This window comes from Pseudopodoces humilis, chromosome 5 (genome assembly GCF_049639895.1).
Source record: "Pseudopodoces humilis isolate 2021_Gansu_Grassland_sample_001 chromosome 5, ASM4963989v1, whole genome shotgun sequence".
NCBI classification, from domain to species: Eukaryota; Metazoa; Chordata; class Aves; order Passeriformes; family Paridae; genus Pseudopodoces; species Pseudopodoces humilis.
In genome coordinates this window covers 22,702,223-22,724,747 of record NC_142204.1, presented here as the reverse complement: position 1 = coordinate 22,724,747, position 22,525 = coordinate 22,702,223, and the positions used below count along the sequence as shown (strand labels likewise).

Genomic DNA, 22,525 nt, shown 5'->3' with positions numbered 1-22,525 from the left:
CGTCGCCAGGAGCTGAAAATGGGGCAGGAACGGGCAGGAGGAGACGGGGGTGGGCTGCAGGGTGGGGAGGGTGGAAGGGGGCAGGGGGCAGCAGGGGGGGTGGGGAAGGAGGAGGTGGAAGCGCCCCTTGGTGGAGTGGGGACCTTCCCAATGCAAAAAAAAAAAAAAATCCACAAAAAAACCAACAAAAGCAAACAAAAAACTGACAAAAAAAATAAAAAAAAAATAACGAAGGAACAAGCAGATAAGCAGACAAACAAGCGAGCGAACAAAAAAAAACCCAAACAAACGAAAAGGAAACATGAGGAAAGAGACAACAGTGAAAAAAAATTCTTAAAAAAAAAAAGAAAAAAGAAAAAAGAAAAAAAAGAAAAACCTTTAAACTGAGAGAAAGAGATTTAAAAAATAGAAATAAATTTAAAAGAAAATGCATGATTTCCCATGTACCATTATTTTAACATTTAATAAAAACAGATTAAAAAAAATAAAAGGGAACCAAGAAATAAAAAATGACAATAAATCAAGTGGGAGGAAGAGGAGGAGGCAGCTTTTTTAATTTTGGGTGGTTTTATTATTTTATTTTATGGTTTGTTTCCCACTTACCTTTAACCCAGCACAAGCTTCTTGGGGAACAGGGGATGGGTGTTGGGCTGCCAGTGACTTCAGTGTTCTTGGGCCAGTTATGGAGGATCCTGGGTGCTGGAGTTAGCCATGACCCACTCTGTTCCCCTGAGACCCATGGGGACCCACTCCATTCCCCTAGGATCCGTGGGGATCCACTCATCCTCCACAGGTACCTAGGGGTTTAAAGTGACCCTAGGGAGTGCAGGAGCTGATGCTGAGTCACCCCTCCACAGTGTCCCCAGGGGGGTCCCCACTTCCCCAGCCCTTGGGACCCTGGGGTTAATGGTGACAGTGCAAAAAAACAAACAGACACAGTAAATAAAGACACACAAGCAGAGACAAAAAAAAAAAAAAAAAAAAAAAAAGAGACAAAAGAGGTTTCTTAAAAAATAAAGTGGCAATTTTTTAATAAAACAACAGCTATAAATAAATGTAAATATAATAAGTGGATTTACTTGCAAGAAGAACAGATAGTATTTTTTTCTTTTAATTTTTGTTTTCTTCAGCTTTAAACTGTGAAAAAAAAGTAAAAAAGGAAAAGAGGCAGCAGGGAGCTGTGTGGGAGGCACAGGTGGGGGGGGGCTGGTGGAGGACAGCTGGGGCTCCCATTCTTTCAGGGTGATGATGCTGTGGGGGGGACACACACGGGATGCTGTGGGGGGGCAGCACTCACGCACACGTGTGCCCATGCTCACACACTCGTGCCCTGGTGGGCGCACGCTCTCCTGTGAATGCTCCAGAGGCTCCCCAGGGTGGCCACGCACCCCTCAGATCTGCCCAGATCCCCTTTGGGTCACATCAGTGGGGCTGCAGCCACGTAGGGGCACGGTCAGGCCACCCAGCCGCCCCCCGAAATCGCTCCCGTCCTCGCCTGGGCACAGGCAGCACACCCTGAGCCGGAGGCGGCCCCAGGCTGTGATCCGCGCTGCCTGCCATCCCCACCTCCGAGCCCCCGAGCGCCCCTCCAGCTGCCCCGCCAGCGGCTGTCCCTGCCCGCCGGCTTTTGCCCTCCTCCCCGCCCCTCTCCTGGGGGTCCCCCACTGCCGTGGTCGCCTCCACAACAGCAAGGCAAGGCGAGCTGGGTCCCCCCATCCCTCTCGGGCCCCCAGGCCTGGCTGCTGCCTGCCTGGGGCAGCGGGGAGCCAGCTGTGAGCGCAGCTCCCTCCACCAGAGCCGGGGGCGGAGGGGAGGTGGCAGCAGGGCTGATGGGTGCCTCTGTGACACCCGCGGACACCGGCCAGCCCGGGGCGAGGGCAGGACCCCTTTGGGGCTGCCCCCCGAAAGCAGAAGTGCCCGGGGCAGGCACAAATGCCGAGAGTTTGCAGGATGGGGCCGCTGAGCCCTTCGGCAGCGCAGACCCACTTTTCGACTCTTTTTCCGTCCCCATTCCTGCTGCTCCAGTTTTAGGAGCTGCGCAGTCCCCGCTCCAGGCCCCAGCGGGGGTTCTGCTTTAAAGCAACCAGATCCTCCCCGCTCCCCCCGACCCACTGCTACTTCACCCCCCCTTCCCCGCCCTGGGGTAGGGCGGGGGGGCAGCAGAGGGACGGGGTCACCCCCCAAAACGGCATCACAGGACAAGAGGTGGATGCGAGCGCCTCGGCTGGGTGTTCAGACCCTACCCCACTGCTGACATCCTCTCCCGTGGCCTCCCAGCCCTTTCAGAAGGATTCACAGGGGACATCCACCCCCTCCAAGGAGTCCAGAGGAGTAAGTTAAAGCCGGCTCCCCAGCGTAGAGGGAAGGTGGCGTTGGGGTTTCCATCCTCACCCAACCCTGCTGGGAGCTGGGGAGCATTCACAGGGCTGAGTGCGCCCTGGGGCCAGGCGGGGACAGCGCGGGAGGGCGCCGGGACAGCGTGTGCAGGAGGCAAGGGCTGGCGGGGAAGATTTTCCGCAGGGTGTTGCTCATGTCCAGCTCAAACCAGTACAAGAAACCAACCTCCATTTTCTTTATTTCGTGGGTTTTTTTCAGACTGTTAAAAATAAAAAAATTTTAAAAAGAGAAAATGACAAAAAAAAAAAAATCCTGGTACATGAAATAAAGATTTTTTTTTTATAACTTGGTCCTCGTTTATGTGCATTTATTGGGGGGGATTTGTAGTGCCAGAAGAGTTCCTCAAAACCTAACAAGAGAATCTACTGCTGTGGACAATTTCGTCCTCGCTGGCAATTCAGAGGATGGTCTTGCTTCAAGACGGTCTTCAAGATACAGGAATGGATGAGGCAAGGGGAGAGGGCTTTGCCACAACTTTTTATTTTAAGTAAGTGTAGGTAAACTCAAGTCATACGTGGGCTTTCTCTGCTGCTCTCCAAAACATCTGTTCCAGCCTCTCTTTAGCCTCCAGCATTTCCCCTCCTGTTCCATTCTTTCTGAAGATACCACAAAGGCTGATGCTCCAATTCCTGCTGGCAAACAGTGGCTCTTGTGGCAAGCCAAGAATTGCCAGCAAGGTCGAAATTCATACACACTGGAGGGCTCAAAAAGAAAGTGACCCCAGCATTGTTTTGGGGTTTTGTTCAGCCACTCATGGCAATTTCCTCAATAGCTGGGTTGGCAGTGGGTGCCTGGTGGGAATGCTCAGCATAGAAGCTTGGAGCAGGGGAATAACTTACAGCTGGAGATGCAGACACAGAAACAGATAAGGTGGCAGCAGAGCAGGGAGACAAGATCCCTACAAAGGGGACTAGGGTCCTGGCACATCCCCTCATCTCCCACTCCCCATTGGCAGCAAGGATGTCACCAGTGAGCCTCCCTTCACTCTGCACTGGACTCTCACTTCCCATGAGACCCTCCATGGCTTTCTGAATCAGACCAGAATCCCCATCAGATTCTGTCACCACTAGCTCGGACAGATGGCATGGAAAGACAGCCACCTGAGTGACAAGGCCTCTCTGTGTGTGACCCACAGCAGACAAATGAGACCTCGAGCTGAATGAGCAGCTGGGACCAGGGGACTTTATTTGGCCGGAGCAAGGAAGGCACAGCTGGCTCCAGGAATCCCAGCAGACACTGGTGGGCCGCAGTGTGATCACAGCACTGCAGTTCTCCCCGCTGCCCAATGCACCTCACACATGTTGGTACCTGTGCACAGCAACTGTATTCCCTGGCCAGCCCCAGTGGGTCCCCACTCTGGCCCTCACTGCACCCCCTCCAGCACAAACTCCTGCAGCTCATCCCTCTTCTTTGGGCTCCTGGTAGCACCTAACACCCACCCCAGCATTCCAGCTGGCAGGACGCTTCATTGCCAAGGTAATTGGGGGCACCCGCCGACCCATTTCTGCTCCTTCTCCAGGGACCCTTCCCAGCAGCGGCCTCACCAAGAAGGAGGGCATAGGGAGGGGAGAGGCAGCAAAGCAGGCCAGGAGTCTGTCTGAGGGACACCAGGGAGCTCCCAACCCTGCCACATGCACATCTAGGAGGCAGCTGCCTTCCCACCCCATCTAGTGCACAGACACCCCCAAACCTTCTCACCTCCTCCTCATCTCCTCGCCTGGTTCTGAAGCCTCCAGTGCTGAGTGTTCCTGCTCAGGCATGAGTGGGATAAGCTGAAGGAGCCCCCCTGCATTTCATCCATCCACCCTGTGTTGCTTCCAATCCTAGCCTTCTGCAGAGCCTGGGGAAAGAGTGTGCTTCCTCACCCTCGCCCGTGCCAGCGAGGCACTGGGGAGATGTGGCTACACTTCCCACGCAACGTCCTGCCTGGAGTGAAGGGGCTGCATGGCTGTTCCCCTCTGCAAAACTCCATGAGGGGCTCCTTCCTCACAGGGTGCAGATGCTTCTCCCCTTCTCTATCTGGCTTTTATGGGATAAAGCAGCACCGGCCTGAAATTAGGTGTGGGGAATGCTCCTCAGACAGCGCCAGCCTCCATGCCTTAATAATTAGTACTAATATTCAGCACTTATACAGCACTTTTCATGTTCAAAGCACTTTGCAAACATTAACTAATTAATGTCATATTAAGTGATGTCTTAGAGGGGCAGCATCGAAAGCAAACGACTTGTGCGTGGGCAGAAGCTCTCATTCCCCATCTCTCCCCAGGCGCATTAACACTTAGGTTGGTGAGAGCCCCTAATATGTTTTCCTGCTCCCCTCCTAGTTCTCAGTGCTCCCCATGCCATGTGCTTGCCATTCCCACTGCTGACTGTGTGCTCCGGCAGGCCCTGAGTATGCCAGGGGTGAGCAGGGCACCAGGGTCTACTCCTCGGCAGAACTGAGCCACTGAGGCCTTAGGGAAGCCAAAGACTCGTGACTGAGAGGTCAGTTAAAATATTTGGGTTGGAAAAGTTCCTGTCCCAGTCCCAAGCCCCAGCAGTGGGGAAGGAGAGACAGCAGGCCCCTCGCAACACGGCCAGAGTGGAGAAGGAGCAGGCAAAGTCTGGTCCGATGCCTTCAGCCAGGTCCCTGTCATGCCCCAGCCTCGTGACCTCTTTGGGGCCAGTGGTCATTCCCTGCTTTGAGGTGCCAGAGGAATGCAGTGCCTGGCCCTGTACAGGGCTGATTTTGGACAGCACCCCTCCAAACCTGAGGACATGCTCTCAAATGCTGGCCATGGATTGGTAGGAGGCAGGCAGGGCATCTGCCAGAGAGAGTGCTGCCCTACTCAGACAGAGCAATTTGCAAGGATGGCTCTGGCAAAGGATCTGAGCTCCAGAGGGCCTGCATTGCCCAAGGGATGCAGGCCTGTACTGGCAGTGGTGCCAGGTCTTCCATCCCACAGAGACACAGCATGGCTGGAGAGGGGGCTCCCTTTGTGGGATGGTGTGGGGCAAGGGAGTACTTGTTATTGAGTAATGCCCAGGCCCTCACGTGTGTGGGTCTGCTGTCAACATGTGCTTGCTGCTCCTCTGCTGCCTCTCTCATATGGACCTCAGCCAGAGCTGGCTGCGTTTTGCTTCAGTGGGAGATGCTCTGAGAGCTCCTCATGTGGGGAAACCCAGATACTTGGCTATTAAATTAACGTCGGGCATTTAACTGCATCATTGAAATGGTTTAAACACCCAGGAGTGGTAATTAGTAATTATGGTTTGGTGAGGGAGGATATTAAGACCCAGGTATGGAGCCCAGTATTTTTCTCTGCAGATAATTTTTAGTGCCAGATGACTACAGAGAGAGGCCAAGCGTCAGACACGCAAGCCTGCTGTCTTGCTTGTGTGTGAGAACTGCCACGGGGGAAGGAGACAGCCACACAGCTCGCCTTTCAAAAGCCGAGCACCGAGGCCAAGGACACAGAAAGGTTTGAGATGGAGAGCTGATGGAGAAGGAAGGTCTGTGAAGAGGTACAGCCAACATAACTAAAACTGCTAGGTGAGCAAGGATGGCGAAGGACAGGCTAGCTGAATGTCCTGGAAGTGTCCTCAAAGGTAGAGGTCTTGGCATCTCTTGGCATCTCCTTCCCAGGTGCCTTGCAGCTTCTGGGGCCTTCTCCCCTCATCCCCCCAGGCCCTTCTGAACACCTTCTGGAGAGACAAAAAGAAGAGACAACTGTTTTGGTAAGGAAGAGTGGCAGAGGATAAAATTTGAGTAGGACCTATGCATATTAAACAGATGTGAATTAAATTCCACCACTCTGATTTCTACCCCCAAGAGTGGGGAACAAATTACCCCTCACGCTAAGCTGAGGCATGGAGCTGTATCACACCTGGGCTGCTGTGCAGTACGCAGCTCCTCACCCAGGCAGGGCATTTACAGAACTTCTGATCGTACGTTCTGATCGAGCATACCTGTACCACAGCTTGCTGGCTCCACAGAGCTCCAGAGTAGCTGTGCAACCATGATGCCCCATGGAGATGGAAAACTCCCCTTCAGCCCGAGGAGGAAACAGGACCCTGTCACCTGGACATGGTCATGAAAAGACCTTTAACTGGGGATTTGTGTCCACAAGGGTAGGGAGGACATCTGTGATGTCCCAATGGCCAGGCTGGCTGCCCCTTACTAAAGACATCAACCACTGGCTGGTAGAGGGGTGCTGAGGACTTGCCAGGCATGGAGCTGCACTGAGGACACTGACAGAGGATCCAGGACCCAAATGGGCCATGTTGCTTCCCACAACTGCAGCAGCAAAAATTGGGTGACTGCCTCCATCTTCCTGGCTGCAAATCCCAGCTTTGACCTGGCTCTGGCAGAGCCAACCCAGACGTGAACCATTCTGGCAGAGTGTTGTCACTTGTGCCAATTTTACACCGTGGAGAGGAGTAGCGTGCGAATGACGCCAAACCCTGCTGGCCTCATTTCACTTGCCCTTTATTGAAACCTCCAGGCCTTGCACCCTGGGCTCGGAGCGACAAGGGTGCCACGGCTGATGTACGCAACAAGGGCTGGGCCTCGGCGGCCTCGGCATCCTCTGCAGCGGTCAGCTCTTGACATTGCGGAACGTCCGCAGTGGAGGAGCCGGCTGGCCCGATACCCGCGGCTTCAGCAAAGGGGTCAAGATACACGGCTATGAGCTGAGTTCCAGAAACAGATCCACAAGGGCAAAGTACTGGGCTTGGGAAAGGGTTTTCTCTGCTGCTGCTCCTCCTGCTGCTCCTGATCCCCTCGGGGATGGAAAAAACAAGGGACTTTGCTCTCTAGGGACCTGTCAATCAGAATCTGCCAGCACCGTTTAATTTGCTGCATTTATGCCTGCCAGGAGAGCTGGCCAGGCTGCCAGTTCCTGAGCAGGCAGTGCCATCCCGTGGGACGAGCTCAGCACAGCAGCAGAGCCTCACAGCCGCACTGTGCGGGAGCTGGAGCAGCCCCACAGCTTCCTAAGAAGATGCAGCACTGGGACCCTTGCCCGGTGTCCCCCGGTGCACAGGGGTGGCCAGCGAACATTTCCATTCTCCCTGGACTACTCACTACCTGCTTTCCCTCATTCCCCCTATCCTGACAGCAGCTCAGAGGAGACACAAGGACATAATTTACCTGGGGATTTAGCTTAGTCCCACCCGCGACAGGCTCCAGCCAGCACAGGGGCAGGCATTATTATAGGAGAGGAGGGCAGACAACAAAGCTCTTACTGTGAGGTTGGTGTGGCCCTGAGATTCAAGGCAGCATGTCCCAGGAAGCTGCTTATCATCAGCAAGTCCCCCCACTTCTTCTGCTCTAAAATCTGCAGCTCTCCCTGGTGCCTGGCCAGGGATCATCTAGGAGTGTTTAGTGCAGTAATACTTCACACATGCGGAGAAAAGAGCAATTCCCCAGAGCATTTCCCAGGTCAGGGAGCCCCATGGCTGCCCCATGTCTCCTTCTGCCCTTGCTACTCTCCTTTGAGTACTTGGAGCGGTTTGTGGGTCCTTTGGGGACAAAGGGGTGAAGAGAATGTCCCTTCCCAGCCCAAACCCCTTCCCATCCCCTACAGCAGGGGCCACAAGCAAAGCCTGGGCCTGACCTTGGGAGTCAGTTGTGACCTTGGGAAGTGCCTGATCCAGAGGAACAGGCTGCAGATAGGGAAAAGGAGAGAAAGAAAGACCTTGGACTGCTGCAGTGGGAGCTTTCTGGAGCAAGGCTGAGAGTGCGCATCCATCCCAGCTGCCTCAGGGTACCTGACGCCCGATGGGGGACATACGCAGCACAGCTTTGCCAGAAGGGACAAAAGCACCCGGCTGACTCCTCCAAAGACAGAAGAGAGCAGATGGCGCTGAAATCTGCTCAAGAGGAGAGGAAGGAATGGCCCCGAGGCTCCGTACTCCCTGTACCCTCCGCACTCCCTGTACCCCGAGAGGCACATTTGTCCGCGGCCAAGCGTGTCGGCCAGCCCTGTCCCTGACTTACCAAGGAGCAGAGAAGGGAATGGCAACCATGGACTTGCTGGGTTGCTGCTTATCCCTTGATGTAATTCTCTTTTGTGGGGACCTTCTTGACAGTCCATGGGAAGGGAACAGTATGTTACACATAGGTAGCATCTGCTTTTGGTTCCTTACTGCCTTGAAACTAGGTCTTGTGCAAATAGGGTTCCACTGTGTTTCCTAGCAGAAATTGCATGCACTCTTTTTCTGCCTCCTGATATTCTGCTTAGACCTCTTTTCCTGGCTGGCATAAACATTAAGCTTTATAGAGAAGAGACCAGCCAGGCAAGAGCATTTGCACAGCATGTTTAGCCCCAGAAGATTCTAATTTTTCACAGAAGTTACTCTAACACTGATGATGTTGAAGGAAATAACTATGGGTGCTTCTGTGCTGGGCAAGGACCCTTGTAAAGAAAACCTGGGATGCTCACAGCTCTGATCGCATCGAGGTCTTTCTGAGGGCAGTGCTGCATGCGATTCAGGCACTGGATAATCGCAGGGGCACAGAGTGGGGCTCCTGCAGCTGAAAACTGCTAACTCAGTGGTGAGAAGGCATTGTGTGCCTTGCACCTTCCACCACCCAGGGCCCCATCCTCCTCCTCACTGTAGATCTGGCTGTATCTATGCAGCATTTCCCACATGCAGGAGCCTCTGTTGACACGGTTCCCCATCACCACAGCTTGTATCTCCTCCCATCAGGCAGGGAATGTTGTATCTCCCTGCACAGCATGGAGGTGACAAGCTCCCACTGCAGAAGCTCACTGGTGTGGCCTAGAAAACAGCCACAGAGCAGGGATTTGAAACTGAGCCTGTGGACGCCCAAGCTCATACCCCAGCCACTGCACCAGCCTTCCTCTCCTGATGCAGGCTTGGAGCCAGCAGGGACACTGCTGCCGCCAGCTGCTCTAATTGAGCTTTGTAGAATAAACTTGTGGAATTAGCCTGTTGGCTGCTGGGATAAAATCCAGCACTGAGTGCAGATCAAAGGAGACAATCTTGCTGACAGTTTGAGGGGAGGCAGCGGGACCTGGGTTCCTTCTGTAGCTCTGGAAAGGGCAGTGCTCAGCAGCCAAGGGTGACAATGCAGCGTGACACACACACTGGCTCTTCGGCAATTCGTGTAGTCCAGACTTTGATGGTCAAAGCTACAGAAACCTTAGGAGAGTTCCAACACTGTTGGCAAAAATAGTCAAAACCAGGCAAGAGACAGCACTAATTCACAGAAAGACAATTTTTGGGTACACCAAAAGTCTGTGGCTTTTCCTGGTAGCATGGAAGGAGCAGGCAGTTCAAGGTCAGGCTCTGAGCCCAGCCTACAGAAGCAGCATGGTTTAAGAAGGATAAATCTGCCCTTGCTCTGTTTCTGTCTGTCTGTGAGGACAAGACAGTCCAGCCCGGCAGCCAGGGAGAGCTCAGCACAGCAGAAGGAGAAAGAGGGGAAAAAAATTAAAGCTATCTGATACCAAGAATAATAAACTCAGCACATTCCTTGTGTGGACCTTACTGGCTGGTCTGAACACACACAGCAAATCTGCCAGGTGCCACCTGCTCCCAGCCCCACTAGATTGCACAGGCAGCAAATTAAAAATCATATTCTCTGCACGTACACGTTAACCCTGTTTTATGGCCATTTTTCCAGAGTTCCTGAAAATCTAATCATGAATTTTCCTGGAAATCCAATCAAGAATTTCCCTGACAAAGCTGGTGAGCAACCACCACACGAGAGGACAGGTTTATAGCTCGGCAACCAGGACAGCAGCAAAAGGAATGAAGCTCTTGGAAAGGAGGCCAAGCATTGCAGCAAATCACCTGTCCTGAGAGAACAGCAGACTCAGGAGGCAGATAAAAGTGCCATGGAAAAGATGGGATACAAAGAGGAGGGCCAGGGAAGAAAGGAAGGAAAGAGGGCTTCCCAGCCTGTGAACATCGGTCTGGGCCATGAGCCAGTTCATACATGGCCAAAGTTGGTTACAAGAAAAGCCCTGGACCCAGCAGTAAGTTTTGCTGCTTTCAAGATGATGACAATGACTGTGGAAGAGGAATCTGACCTGAGGAGGTGTGTGTGAACATCACGGTTCCCCACAGTGGGAAGGTGTTAAGACTGAAGACTATTTCCCTTGGTTTCTGGGTTTGTCAAGAAGCACAGGGCAGTGGAGACTAAGCATATGGCACAGGCATACGGTGTGTTTGGTCTTCAGCGAGGAAAAGGAACCCAGCTGTCTATTTTTGATGCATTTCTTGTAAGAATGAGAAAAGGAACTGCTGGAAAATAGTATTTTAATGTGAACATTATTCACATTTAATTAAATGTCTTCCAGACCTCAGCTGCCTTTTTGATTGGAAGTACCATCATACAAGCTGGAAAACAAGCCATCTTAAGGCTTTCCAAAGCTTTTTCAAGGCAGAGGTGATCTGTTTTCTAAGAAAGGCCGCTAATGGCCTGGGTGCTTGAACTTTCTCTCCTTCACTTAAACCTGGCAAGTCCCTGGTAGCACTGCCTGAGCTGTGCATCATCCTCTCTCAGCAGGAGAAGGCTGCTCAGCACAGCGCCAGCTCTCCAGCGAGCCCCAACCCACGGAGGAGATGGATGGCAGAGAAGGTTTTGGACTGGAACATCTAAGGTGCTGGAATGAGCCTCTCTTTTATGGGCCTGCTAACACCAGCACAGAGCCCAAAGCCAGAGAAGTGGGAGACAAGAACGGAGAAACGGATGGGAGCAATTTATCCTGGCTGTTCTCATGAGCATCTTCCAGGGAAGAGTGATTAGTCTTATTAACTGATTAAATGATTAATTAACTGATGAACTGAAATTATGGATCAAGGATCAAATGATTGCAAGGCAAGTGTATTTGGAGTACTTTTCCAGGAAGTGACCTATTTCACATGCCTTTCATGAAAACCAGAGGCCAGGAGGGGAACTGTTTGCAGCAGAGTGTGGGGTCAGCAGGATGGAACCAGAGGCACACGGAGCTGGGGGCCCCAGAAGGACAAGGTGCAGGACAAGAAGGGAGGTGCAGTACCTGGTGTGAAGCAGGAAGCTGCTTCCTCTCCTAGTAAATCTGACCTGAGACAGGCTAAGGAAGTTGGTTCTGTTCACTCTGGAGAAGAGAAGGTCTCATGGAGATCTCATAGCAACCTTCCAGTATCTGAAGAGAGACTACCAGGAAGCCAAAGAGGGACTCTTCATCAGGAACTGTACTCATAGGACAAAGACTAATGGCTACAAATGGAAAGAAGGAAATATAGGCTGACTATTAGGAAGAAATTCTTTACTGTGAGGGTGACAAGACACTGGAACAGGTTGCCCAGGGAAGTTATGGATGTCTCAACCCTGGCAGTGTTCAAGGCCAGGCTGGATAAGGCCTTGGGCAACCTGGTCTAGTGGGAGGTCCCTGCCCATGGCAGGGGTGGTTAGGACTAGAGGATCTTTAAGGTTTCTTCCAACCCTTAAACACTCTACGATTCTAGCTGTGGCAGAAAATCTCCCCTGCTTAAGATCAGATTTATTTTTTTTTTCACAGAACTCTTCTTCTCCTTGCTAAGAAAATGGAAGGTTAGATCCATGCCCAGGGGAGCATTTATCCCGCACAACCACTCCCTATGCGTGCCGTCTCCTCCAACCCACACCTATATCCAACTGTGTCACCAGAAAAGGAAATTTGATGGGCTGAAACCAAGCTGCACACGATCTGCCACCTCTGGTAGACAGCAGCAGCACTACATTCTCTTGCATGCACCTCACGGAGGCCCAGGAGGAAAGTGGAAAATGTGGAGAGCACGGGATTTTGTTTTATCAGTCTATTTCTCTTCATTAATTCCTAAGCCTATTTTCTCTTTTCAGAACTTCTTCCTCTTTTCCTCACCATCTTCTAAGCTGTGAGTCCCTCTGAGCCCATAGAGCCCATTGTCCAGCTTGGGGGGACAAGAGACAGGCACTGTGGGGGTCACTTGCAGCTGGGATCCCACTGAGCCATGCAAGCGACCAGCGAGGCAGTTCCAGCACCGATGATGTTTGTCTCCAAAAAGGCTGTTTAGGTGAGACAGTTACAAATTGTATTTTATAAACTGTATTTCTGTAAGTGGATTTTTTTTTTTTGCTGGCAGGAAGAGGCACTTTAATAATCCCTCTTCTGATTAATGGCAGGGTGTCTTGTCAAAGCAAAGACCGCTGCAGCTTCGGTTCTTTCTCGAGGAGGAATCACAAGTGGAAAATAAAGAAGAAAATGCACAACCTCTCTGCCTGGAAAATATTGATCTAGACTCTTCCTAGGTAGAAGATACTCAGTAAAATTCTCTGAAGAGTTTTTTAGCCTGTGAGCTGAAGAGATTTGTAAACCAAATCCTGCTCTTTTTAGAGGTAGAGAAAATTTCAATCACTCTGGCATGAGAACATTTGGGATTTAATGATTTATTGCCCTCACTCCCTGAGAAGAAATACTATCCCAATTACAAAGACAGGGACCCAAGGCACTGCTATATTAAATCACTGGTTCATGGTCTCCTAGAGATTCCAGAGGGCTGAACCCAACTTCCAGCCCTAGGTCTGCCTTCCAGCAGGTCCAGGGAAGCCATCAGGGATGATGGGAAAGCTTGAATATCACACTGTGAACACAGCAAGGGCAACTGCAATTCCCATTCTTCACACATCTTTGACTCTCAAAGTCAAGTGGTTTTTGTAACACCCTCTAAAAACAACTTGGTTGAATGATCATACAACTACAGCCTGGAAAGTATCTGATTTTCCATAGAATCATTGCAGAGTTTGGAATATATGGAATATATTTTTATTTTAAGAAGCTGGGTGGGGGAATGAAGAGGCATACCATTAAGTCATGTTTCCTGTCCTAGCATATAACTTTATTGACATGTTTCTTGTCCAGAGTGCTCTAAGGCTGCTCTCTATCAAAGTCATCTCTTAAGGTCTATCTCAGCTTTTATCTGGGAAAACAGGAATTTACCAACCAGACATCACAGTAACTCCATCACACATCTGTGAAGCAAAATTTACCAGATGGGAACTGCACATTAATAGTTGAAACCTGTATTTGACTACGCTGAGGATCATTATTCTTCCAATACATGATTTGTAAAGTAAGTTGAACTCAAGTTTTCCTAAAGGAAAAAAAAAAAGGCAAGTCATTGACACCAAAACCATTCCCAATAGGCATTTGCCTACCATGGGGCTGAATACTTCTGCCAAGAGAAGTTCCACAGTTCCAGGAAGTTTAGCCATCATTAGCACTGGAGGTGTTTCTGACCTCACCATTGTCGGAGCTGCTGTGCTCTGCTGAGCCTTCAGCACACACAGAAGGCCAAGTTTTCATCCTCTTTATGACATCTAGGTTCAAAGTGAATGGGTTGTGAAATGTCACCCACAGCTTTTACACTTAAAAGCCAAACTCAAGCATTTTAATCAACAGGGGAAATTTACACTATCCTTAACATCAATCTCCTTCCACTCCTGCATATTTTTCCTTATTAAGTGGTGATTAAGCAGGAATGAAATTTCTGTAAATGACAGTGTTGTCCCAAAACAGGTTCTTTCACCCAGTCTGCAAGAGGCCAACTGACACACACAATCCAAGTATTTGATTTTATTTACAGTTCTGCATAGAAAGAGGTGCTGGATGGCAAATCCCCAAAGCCAGCACAACTCCCAAAACTTTTCACTCTATACATTTTGGCAAAACAAGGCATTAATGACCCTTGGCTACAAGTTACCTAGTTCTCTTTTTAATTAGTATTCTGTCTTCAATTGGTTAATGATCCTCTCACTGCTCATGCTAATTAGCCTGCATGATCAGTCTGTCTTTCTCTCCTTTCGAGTCGGTGGTTTCTTGGATCAGTGGCCATGATCTCCCCCTGCCAGAATTACCTCTTACTCTGTTGGAGCTGATTCAGCACAGTTGCTGAGCTGTCTTTATTAGTTTCTTCCTTATCTTGGGGGTTTTGGCAAATGTATTTGTGGCTTGTGAATTCTGCACTCTTAACGTCCACTATCTGTGGTACATCCTTCTTCCCAAGCTTTGTTAACCTCCCCTGAGGTCACTGAAAAATGTTGATCCTTAAACCTTAACAAGGCAATTCTACTGTCAAGTAATTTGTCTTTCCAGCACCTGGACATCACTTGGAGTTTGTTTGTTAGCTGCTGTTTCACAGATTAAACCTCTTTTCTTGTTGATAGGACTTGAAAGCACACAAAGATCAAACACCAAAGAACATCTTTTCTTAAGAAAATTTTTTTGATAGTTGACACGTTGCGACAACGCTGCCGCTTTACGGCAGCCGCGCGCCTTGGTCTCCTTTCCGGGGAGGGTTAGAGGTTTTCTGCTTTTACGACAGGGCGCTGCCGTCGCGCGGTGCTGACGCAAGAAGGGCGCGCCGGGGCTGCGCGCGGCCCTTTCTCCGCCCGCCGCCGCCGCCGCTGGGGCCGCCGCTGGAGCCTCTCCTGGATCCGCCGCTGGATCCGCCGCCATCGGGGCCGCGCCCGGGCCGCGCAGGTGAGGGAAGTGCTTGGGCCGCCCCGGAGCTGCTCGCCTGCCGCGCCGGCACCGCCCGCGCGTACCGAGACCCCGGCCCGGCCCCGCCCCGCCGATCCCGCCGGTTCCGGTGGAGCCGCGACCCCGCCCCTCCCCGGCACACGCAGCGCCCACCCGGAGCCTTCCTTTCTCCCTGGGCCCGGTTGGCGGAGGCGCCTTCCCTTGGCGGTGGCCTGTGCCGAAGCAAGGCCTCAGGTTTCGGTGCCACACCGTGCGGCGGCTGAGGGTCTGAGGTTTTGGGGTTTTTATTTTATTTTTTCATCTTTAGAAAATTAAAACATGGCGAAGTTTGTGGCACCCGTGATCCAGGACAACCCGTCCGGCTGGGGCCCGTGTGCTGTGCCCGAGCAGTTCAAGGATATGCCCTACCAGCCCTTCAGCAAAGGAGACCGCCTGGGCAAGGTACCTGTGCCGTGAGCTCTGGGTGCCTTCCGGGCCCCGGTGTTCGCTTTTGTGTTACCCTGGCTGCTCCCCTGGCACCCTTGGCAGTGCGTCCTGACACGCTGTGAACACCTGGCAGGGCTGGCAGGCAGAGGTGGGACTCAAAAGGATTAGACCTGGAGCATATGGCAGTGTTTGTTTCTGCTGCTGGGAGTCCTGCGTGTGCAGTGTTAGAGGTGTGGGAGGGGAAGTTTTGTGTTAATACTTACTTTTGACTGTTTACGCTTGTTCTTAGGTGGCCGATTGGACAGGAGCCACGTATCAGGATAAAAGATACACAAGTACGTGTGGTCTGCTGGCTGTTCCTGGGGTTTATTTTCTGCAGAGTTTCCTTCCAAGCGTCGTTCCTGCTTTCATGTCTCACACCCACCCTGTAATTACCTGCACACCTCAGCAAGACGGGCAGCTTACTTTAGGAAGCGTGCTTTACCCTTGGGAAAGCTCTGTGTGGCTCTCCCTGTCCTTGGGGCTTACTCTGGGTTTTTGTACTGCATTACTGCCCGGGCTCATAAGGGAGGTTTGGAGCAGGAGAAGACATGCAGGTGTAAAGCAGGAGTCCCAATTTAGACAACAGACTTAGGTGAAGGGAGTCGGGGAGAGAAAAGGGCAAAGCATCAAGGTTTTTTCTTAGAACTGTGGTGCTGAGATACTTTGTTTTATTTCCAGACAAGTACTCGTCACAGTTTGGTGGCGGAAGCCAATATGCCTATTTCCATGAGGAGGATGAGACCAGCTTCCAGCTGGTGGACACGGCCCGGACGCAGAAGACGGCGTACCAGAGGAACCGCATGAGGTTTGCACAGGTAACGTGTTGTTGGAGAGGGGATCAGAGGGGAGCTTCAGCAGCGCAGGATTCTTTCCCTATTAAAATGTCTTCGTTTTTCTTCCTGTCATTTCCGCAGAGGAACCTTCGGAGAGACAAGGACCGTCGGAACATGCTGCAGTTCAGCATGCAGACACTGCCAAAGAGTGCCAAGCAGAAGGAGAGGTGAGGCTGCAGAGACGAGCTTACCAAGCTCGGGTTGGAGTGTGTGAACATACTGTTGATGAATTTGCAAACTTACAGTAACAGAATCAGCTGGAGCGAGCAAATAGCAAAGAATTTCAGGATTTTTCTAGTTCTGCTGGTGTCAGTAGTACTTAAAAGCATGGATTTCAAATGGCTGCCTAATAATTTAGGAGAATTTTTAAATTGTATTTAGAAAGTAAGGGTGGCATTCTAACCAGAGAATATCCTTTCTGAAAACTGCATTTCAGTCTTCAGGTAAAACTATATAAAGAGCTGCTCAGAGCAAAGAAAAGACTTTTTAATGCCTCAAGCATCTTGATCAACAGATGGCTCAACAAATGTTTCAGGAGCTCGGTGCCTGAAAGCACTGCTCCTCTGGTAGTAGTTTAGAAGTGGAGGAATAGTTGTGCCATATAGGAATCAAGAACTTCTCTTCATGGCTTTTCTCACATTTGTCATTTTAGAGATCGTTTGCGCCTACAAAAGAAGTTTCAGAAGCAGTTTGGAGTGAGACAGAAATGGGACCAGAAATCACAGGTAGAAATCACAACTGATGAGCTTTGTGCCTCCTCTGATGGTTAGGTTTCTCAGGCTGCACTCATGGGGCAGCTCCTCTTACACAAATCCTGATGTGTCTCCATTTCTCTCTGTACCTGTCCCGCCTCTGGTCGCACAGCAGAAACCTCGTGACTCCTCTGTTGAAGTTCGCAGTGATTGGGAGGTGAAGGAGGAGATGGATTTCCCTCGGCTGATGAAAATGCGCTATCTGGAGGTGTCAGAGCCACAGGATATGTGAGTTCCTAAAACAGCCCTTTGCTTGCTCCTTGAAGTGGCTGGATTTTTGGAAAGCAGGAGCTCAAGGGTCTTCTGCCTGGTCCAAATGTTCTCATTGAGGTACCAAAACCAGGGGGAAGTAATGGAACACCTAGCAGGCCCTGTGTGGTTCATGGGTAGTGTTACCTGCAGGAAGGGTATCCAGATGGTCCTCTTAACTTTGCAGAGAGTGCTGTGGAGCCCTGGAGTACTATGACAAAGCCTTCGACCGCATTACAACAAGAAACGAGAAGCTCCTGAGGAGCATTAAGCGCATCTTCCATACTGTCACCACTACGGATGACCCAGTTATCCGAAAGGTATCCACCAGTTTGTAAAACTCGGTGTGTGCTGTTGTTGGAGACTATCTGTCACTGTCAGACCAAAGGGCAAATGCAAGAAATATTAGGTTGTACCAGTATTTTTCTTAGGTGGAAGGCAGAGCTAGATTAATGCAGAGCTAGGAACACTGGCCAAGGAAAAGCTGTAGTTCTGGAAGGACAAGCAGACCAGTACTTGAGCTATGTTGGGAAGAAAACTTATGTCAGAGACCTGATTCTTGGGGACTTGCTTTTGGAGGTGAGGAAGGCTCAGACATTTCTCTCTTGTGACCTGATTGGTAATAAGAAACCATGCATTTTCCAACAGAACTAACATTTTGTAGTAGTTTCTTACCTTCCCCTTGTGTGGGTGAGGGTGGGCCAGGATTGCTGGGTAGTACCTTATGCTTTGTTGATGTGGTACTCACCAGTTCAGCTTTCTCAGTCAGAACAGCAGAAGAAATCAGTGATCTGGTTTGCTAGCACTTCTCATCCCGCCTAGGGAAGCGGTATCTGTTCTTACTGCTGAAACAGTTTTCTCCTCCTGTATTCACAGCTGGCCAAGACACAAGGGAATGTGTTTGCCACGGATGCCATCCTGGCCACACTGATGAGCTGCACTCGCTCTGTCTATTCCTGGGACATCATTGTCCAGAGAGTTGGATCCAAGCTTTTCTTTGACAAGAGGGACAACTCAGATTTTGGTGAGGAAAAGTATTTCTGTTGCAGTAGCTGAAGGGTCTAATTTTCTTCATGCTTATTTGGGTGTCCACACTGCGCCCCCTGAACAAGCTGATTACTACAGTACATGTGATAGTTGTGTGGGGAACTTCAGTATTGATCTGCGCTGATGGTGGGGCTAGAAACTCACTAAAGCTGACATAGTTACTCCCCCAAGTATAACCACTTGCATCTGGTTTTCTTCCCAGACCTCCTGACGGTGAGTGAAACAGCCAATGAACCACCACAGGAAGAGGGCAACTCCTTTAATTCTCCACGCAATCTGGCCATGGAAGCTACCTACATCAATCATAACTTCTCCCAGCAGTGTCTAAGAATGGTAAGGTGGAACAGTGATGAGTGGTGGGGTCTGTGTTTCAGAGAGTCTCAAGAAGAGACATCATTAAGGCTGCTTTAATACAGCACAGAAGCATTTTAATTAACAGTTGTGTTATGTCAGTGGTCTTTCAGTTTTGAAAGAGGTGGGATTATTTCTGGTGAGTAATGTGACTTTGTTGTAGAAAGGTTTTCACTTTGATTTCACAGACAAGTCATCCTACTCCCATTGATGATGTAGACAGGGTTCTTAGTACACTTAATGAAGCCTAAGTGCCAGTACAAGTACTCCTTGTAGTGCTGTGACTAATGTGGGCATGAGGCTTTCATCAGCTGTCTTAATGTTTTGGTGTTTCTCTACGTAAGGGAAATCAGCTACTGTTGCTGTAAAAGAATATTTTTCCAATAGAGGAGAGCTGTCTCCTAACATGCTCTGCTGTTTCCATCTGCAGGGAAAGGAGAAATACAAGTTTCCCAACCCAAACCCCTTTGTGGAGGATGACATGGATAAAAATGAAGTAGCCTCTGTTGCATACAGGTAGGTTGATATTTCTGATGCCCAGGTTTGGCAAGAGGGGGCAGGATGTCAGTGTGATACGGAGGCAACAGATTGGGAGTGTTATTGATGGAAGATTTACCTTGAGAGGGATTCATGGATGACCTCACAGTGAAAAGATAGAGAAGGAAAGGATTTCGCTGAACGCTTACATGGATCTGGGAGAGAACAAAGGTCAGAAATAACCAGCTGGATTTTTTATTGGCAGATACCGAAGGTGGAAGCTGGGAGACGATATAGATCTCATTGTCCGCTGTGAACATGATGGAGTGATGACAGGAGCTAATGGAGAAGTGTCATTCATCAACATCAAAACACTGAACGAGTGGGATTCGAGGGTGAGGAGGAACAGGATCCCCAAGCTAGCTCTAACTGCTTCACTGCTGCCTGACATGCCAGGTACAGCAGGGAAGATGAGACAAATATCTGGTGGTGTCCCCGGGTGTTATATTCCACCAAGGACTTTGGTGGACAAGCAGTGCTGATGGGATTCTCCCCTAAATGCAAGGTAGCTGGCTTTAATCTGCTTGTCCCTGGGTGTTCAACACAGCCAGTCTGTTCTTATGGTTCTCTTTAGAATTCTTCCCTCACAAATTACCCTTTCTAACCAGTGCTACAAATGTTGATCAGTCCCAGCTGTTTGCATTTCTCCCTTCCCGGTGCAAGAGCTTTCCCTGTAGGCTGCAGTTCACATTCCCTCACGTGGTACTGTAGGGTAGACAGCTCCCATGTGTGATGACAAGATGGCTGGAGAGATGGCTGCTGCTGGCTTGTCAGGCTGATCCTGGTTCTGATTCTCCTCTCAGTATTGCAATGGGGTGGACTGGCGGCAGAAGCTGGACTCTCAGAGAGGGGCTGTCATTGCCACGGAGCTGAAGAACAACAGCTACAAATTGGCCCGCTGGACATGCTGCGCGCTGCTGGCTGGATCAGAGTATCTTAAACTCGGGTAAGGGGGGGCAGTTCACACCAAATATCTTCCAGGTGCATTTTCCATTATTAAACTTTGTGTATGTCTGAGTGAAGCACTTACAGAACGAGTAATCCTAAAATCACCCAGTGTTTGAGTAGCCAAGAAAGGAAAGCTTGTGGTGAGTGTACCAACCTTGGTGTAAGCTGCTTCTCCTCAGCATCCAGCTGTGATTGACCCCACACACATGAGGGTCAGGTGGCCTGCATGGGCTCTCAGCCTCTTTGCTGTGGTCACCAACAAGGGAGATAAATACAGTGACTGTGATGCCTCTCAGGAATCTTGATTGATCATCAGTGACCTGTTACTGAGAAATTAGGTGGTGGGGAGAGATATGGCCACAGCATTTTTTCAACTGTCAGCTTAAAATCAGTTGAGTACTGTAGGTAATGAATAAAGAGGCTTTTGCTAAATAAGTTTTAGTGGTTCTGCAACCCTCAGTTCCATCCACAGACACAGAACTGATACTTTTCCATCTTCTTGATTCCAGATTCGCAGCTAATCGTGCAATTGCTTAATTTTATCTCGGGCTAATTCTTCTTTATCTTTTGTTCCTCTCCATCCGATTTGGGGATTTCTAGGTGCATTACAGATTGACAGTTTGTAGCCAGGAGATCCTCTTAGCTTTCAGTGTTGGAGTATTAGGATTTTTTGGCCCAGAAAACAAAAATAAGACAATCATACTGCTTTTCTTGCTGGTATTTTTCTGCTGTCTGGGCTTAATCTCCTGAAACCCCTCTGGTTACTTCTCACCCCCCTAGGTACGTATCCCGTTACCATGTGAAGGATTCTGCCCGCCACGTGATCCTGGGCACCCAGCAGTTCAAGCCAAATGAATTTGCCAGCCAGATTAATCTGAGCATAGAGAACGCCTGGGGCATTCTGCGATGCGTCATTGACATCTGCATGAAGCTGGATGAGGGGAAATACCTCATCCTCAAGGACCCCAACAAGCAGGTGATCCGCATCTACAGTTTGCCTGATGGCACCTTCAGCTCTGATGAAGATGAGGAGGATGAGGAGGAAGAAGAGGAAGAGGAAGGTTTGTAGCATACTTGGCACTTTATGCTTTTAAATGATGTATTGGTCTGGATGAAAAGGTGGTAGGTATATGATGAAGACCAGAGCTAAAGGGTCAGATCTGACCAGTGCAATGACTTGAGAGGAATGAGGGTGGAGAATATGTGGTCCCAAGGATGGGACTCAGTTGAAAGAGGTGTGGGTGACATTGAGAGTACTGAGCTGGAAGAAAAAAGAGATTTGGAAATGCAGATGTGCCTCTGTACAGATACTTGGGGAGGACTGATTTTAGCAGGGGTCAGGGGGAAGGTCCCAGATCCAGAGCCCTGACTGTGAAAACAAAGCCTGCCAAGGAGCCCTTCATTCAGCCGCCCCAAGGTCTGTAGGAGTGGGTGGGTGCTAATTTCTGTTGGTACTGGAATATTTATTTTTTTTTTTGCAGTTTTAGAAATGGCAGTGACTATAAAGTGACATTTAAGATGTGTGACAGAATTCAATTGAGGGAACTTGGTGAAGGCTTTTCTGAAGTGACTCTTGAAGCTGAGCAATTGCTGGCTGGTCAGGATGGGAGTTTTGGAGGCTCAGTGGTGCCCAGTGGACAGCTGCTGCCTTCACTTTGCTTCTTAAAACTATCTTTGATCCCTGATGTGAGATCTGTGTGTGCTCTGTTGACAGTGGGGAAACCATTTATCCTAGAGCTCTTGCTTCTGTGATAGGAAAAATATCTCCCAGCTTATTTTTAGGCTGTAAGCTTAGCCTGGCTTAAAGCCTCCGGATTTTATTATGGAAATGTTAGTTAGGTTGCTGTGTAATTTGCTCAGGAATGTAAATTGTTTAATTCCAAGTGATGTGTGTGTGGTCTTGGCTGATGGGCAGGTTTATTGGGAAGCTGTGGGGAGGTGAGGAGACAGTTGGAGGTGGGATAATCTCCCGAAGTGGCAGCCTTGATTTTTTGTGTTCCTTGTGGCATTTCCTTGACAGCGAGGGTTTAATTTTGGAGTTTGTATGGTTTTCTTTCCCCGGCTGAATTAATTTCATTTCCGTTTCTCTTTTTCAGAGGAAGAGAGCTGAACGCTGCAGCCACTACCGCGGGGGCTGCAGTGCCCGGGCAGCCCCGGTCCCGAGGGTCGGGCTGTGGCTGCACCTTCGGCCCAGCTGTGCTGTACATCGATCAGAAACGGGGGGAAAGCGGAATAAAGTTGATTTTGCCGAGTGCCGGCGCTGTCTGTGTGTGTGCGTGCGTGCGTGCCTGGTTCGGGTGCCCCGCGCGGTCACGGCTCCGGCCCGCGCCTGCCCCTTTAAGCGCCGCCCGCCCCCGGACACGTGGTGCGCGCACCGCCATGGTGCCGGCGGCGGGAAGCGGCGGTGGCGGTGTCACGTGACGCGGGGAGCGCACCGCCCCCCTCGCTC

General features: G+C 50.2%; 1 protein-coding gene across 2 annotated transcripts; it reads left to right on the top strand.

The window, feature by feature from the left end:
* Positions 1-14,743: 14,743 nt before the first annotated feature.
* Positions 14,744-22,330, top strand: EIF3D (eukaryotic translation initiation factor 3 subunit D). Of its 2 annotated transcripts, none has more exons than XM_014256559.2 (15): positions 14,744-14,891; positions 15,199-15,332; positions 15,607-15,652; positions 16,038-16,174; positions 16,274-16,359; positions 16,845-16,917; positions 17,060-17,172; positions 17,381-17,513; positions 18,070-18,217; positions 18,443-18,573; positions 19,022-19,107; positions 19,334-19,463; positions 19,932-20,074; positions 20,857-21,137; positions 22,173-22,330. In XM_014256559.2, exons 2-15 carry the CDS (start codon positions 15,210-15,212, stop codon positions 22,184-22,186), a joined length of 1,644 nt encoding a protein of 547 aa, XP_014112034.1. In that variant the 5' UTR covers positions 14,744-14,891; positions 15,199-15,209; the 3' UTR covers positions 22,187-22,330. The 2 variants fall into 2 exon arrangements, with proteins under 2 accessions (XP_014112034.1, XP_005527619.1); XM_005527562.3 differs by having other exon boundaries at positions 17,057-17,172.
* The last annotated feature ends 195 nt before the right edge of the window (positions 22,331-22,525 follow it).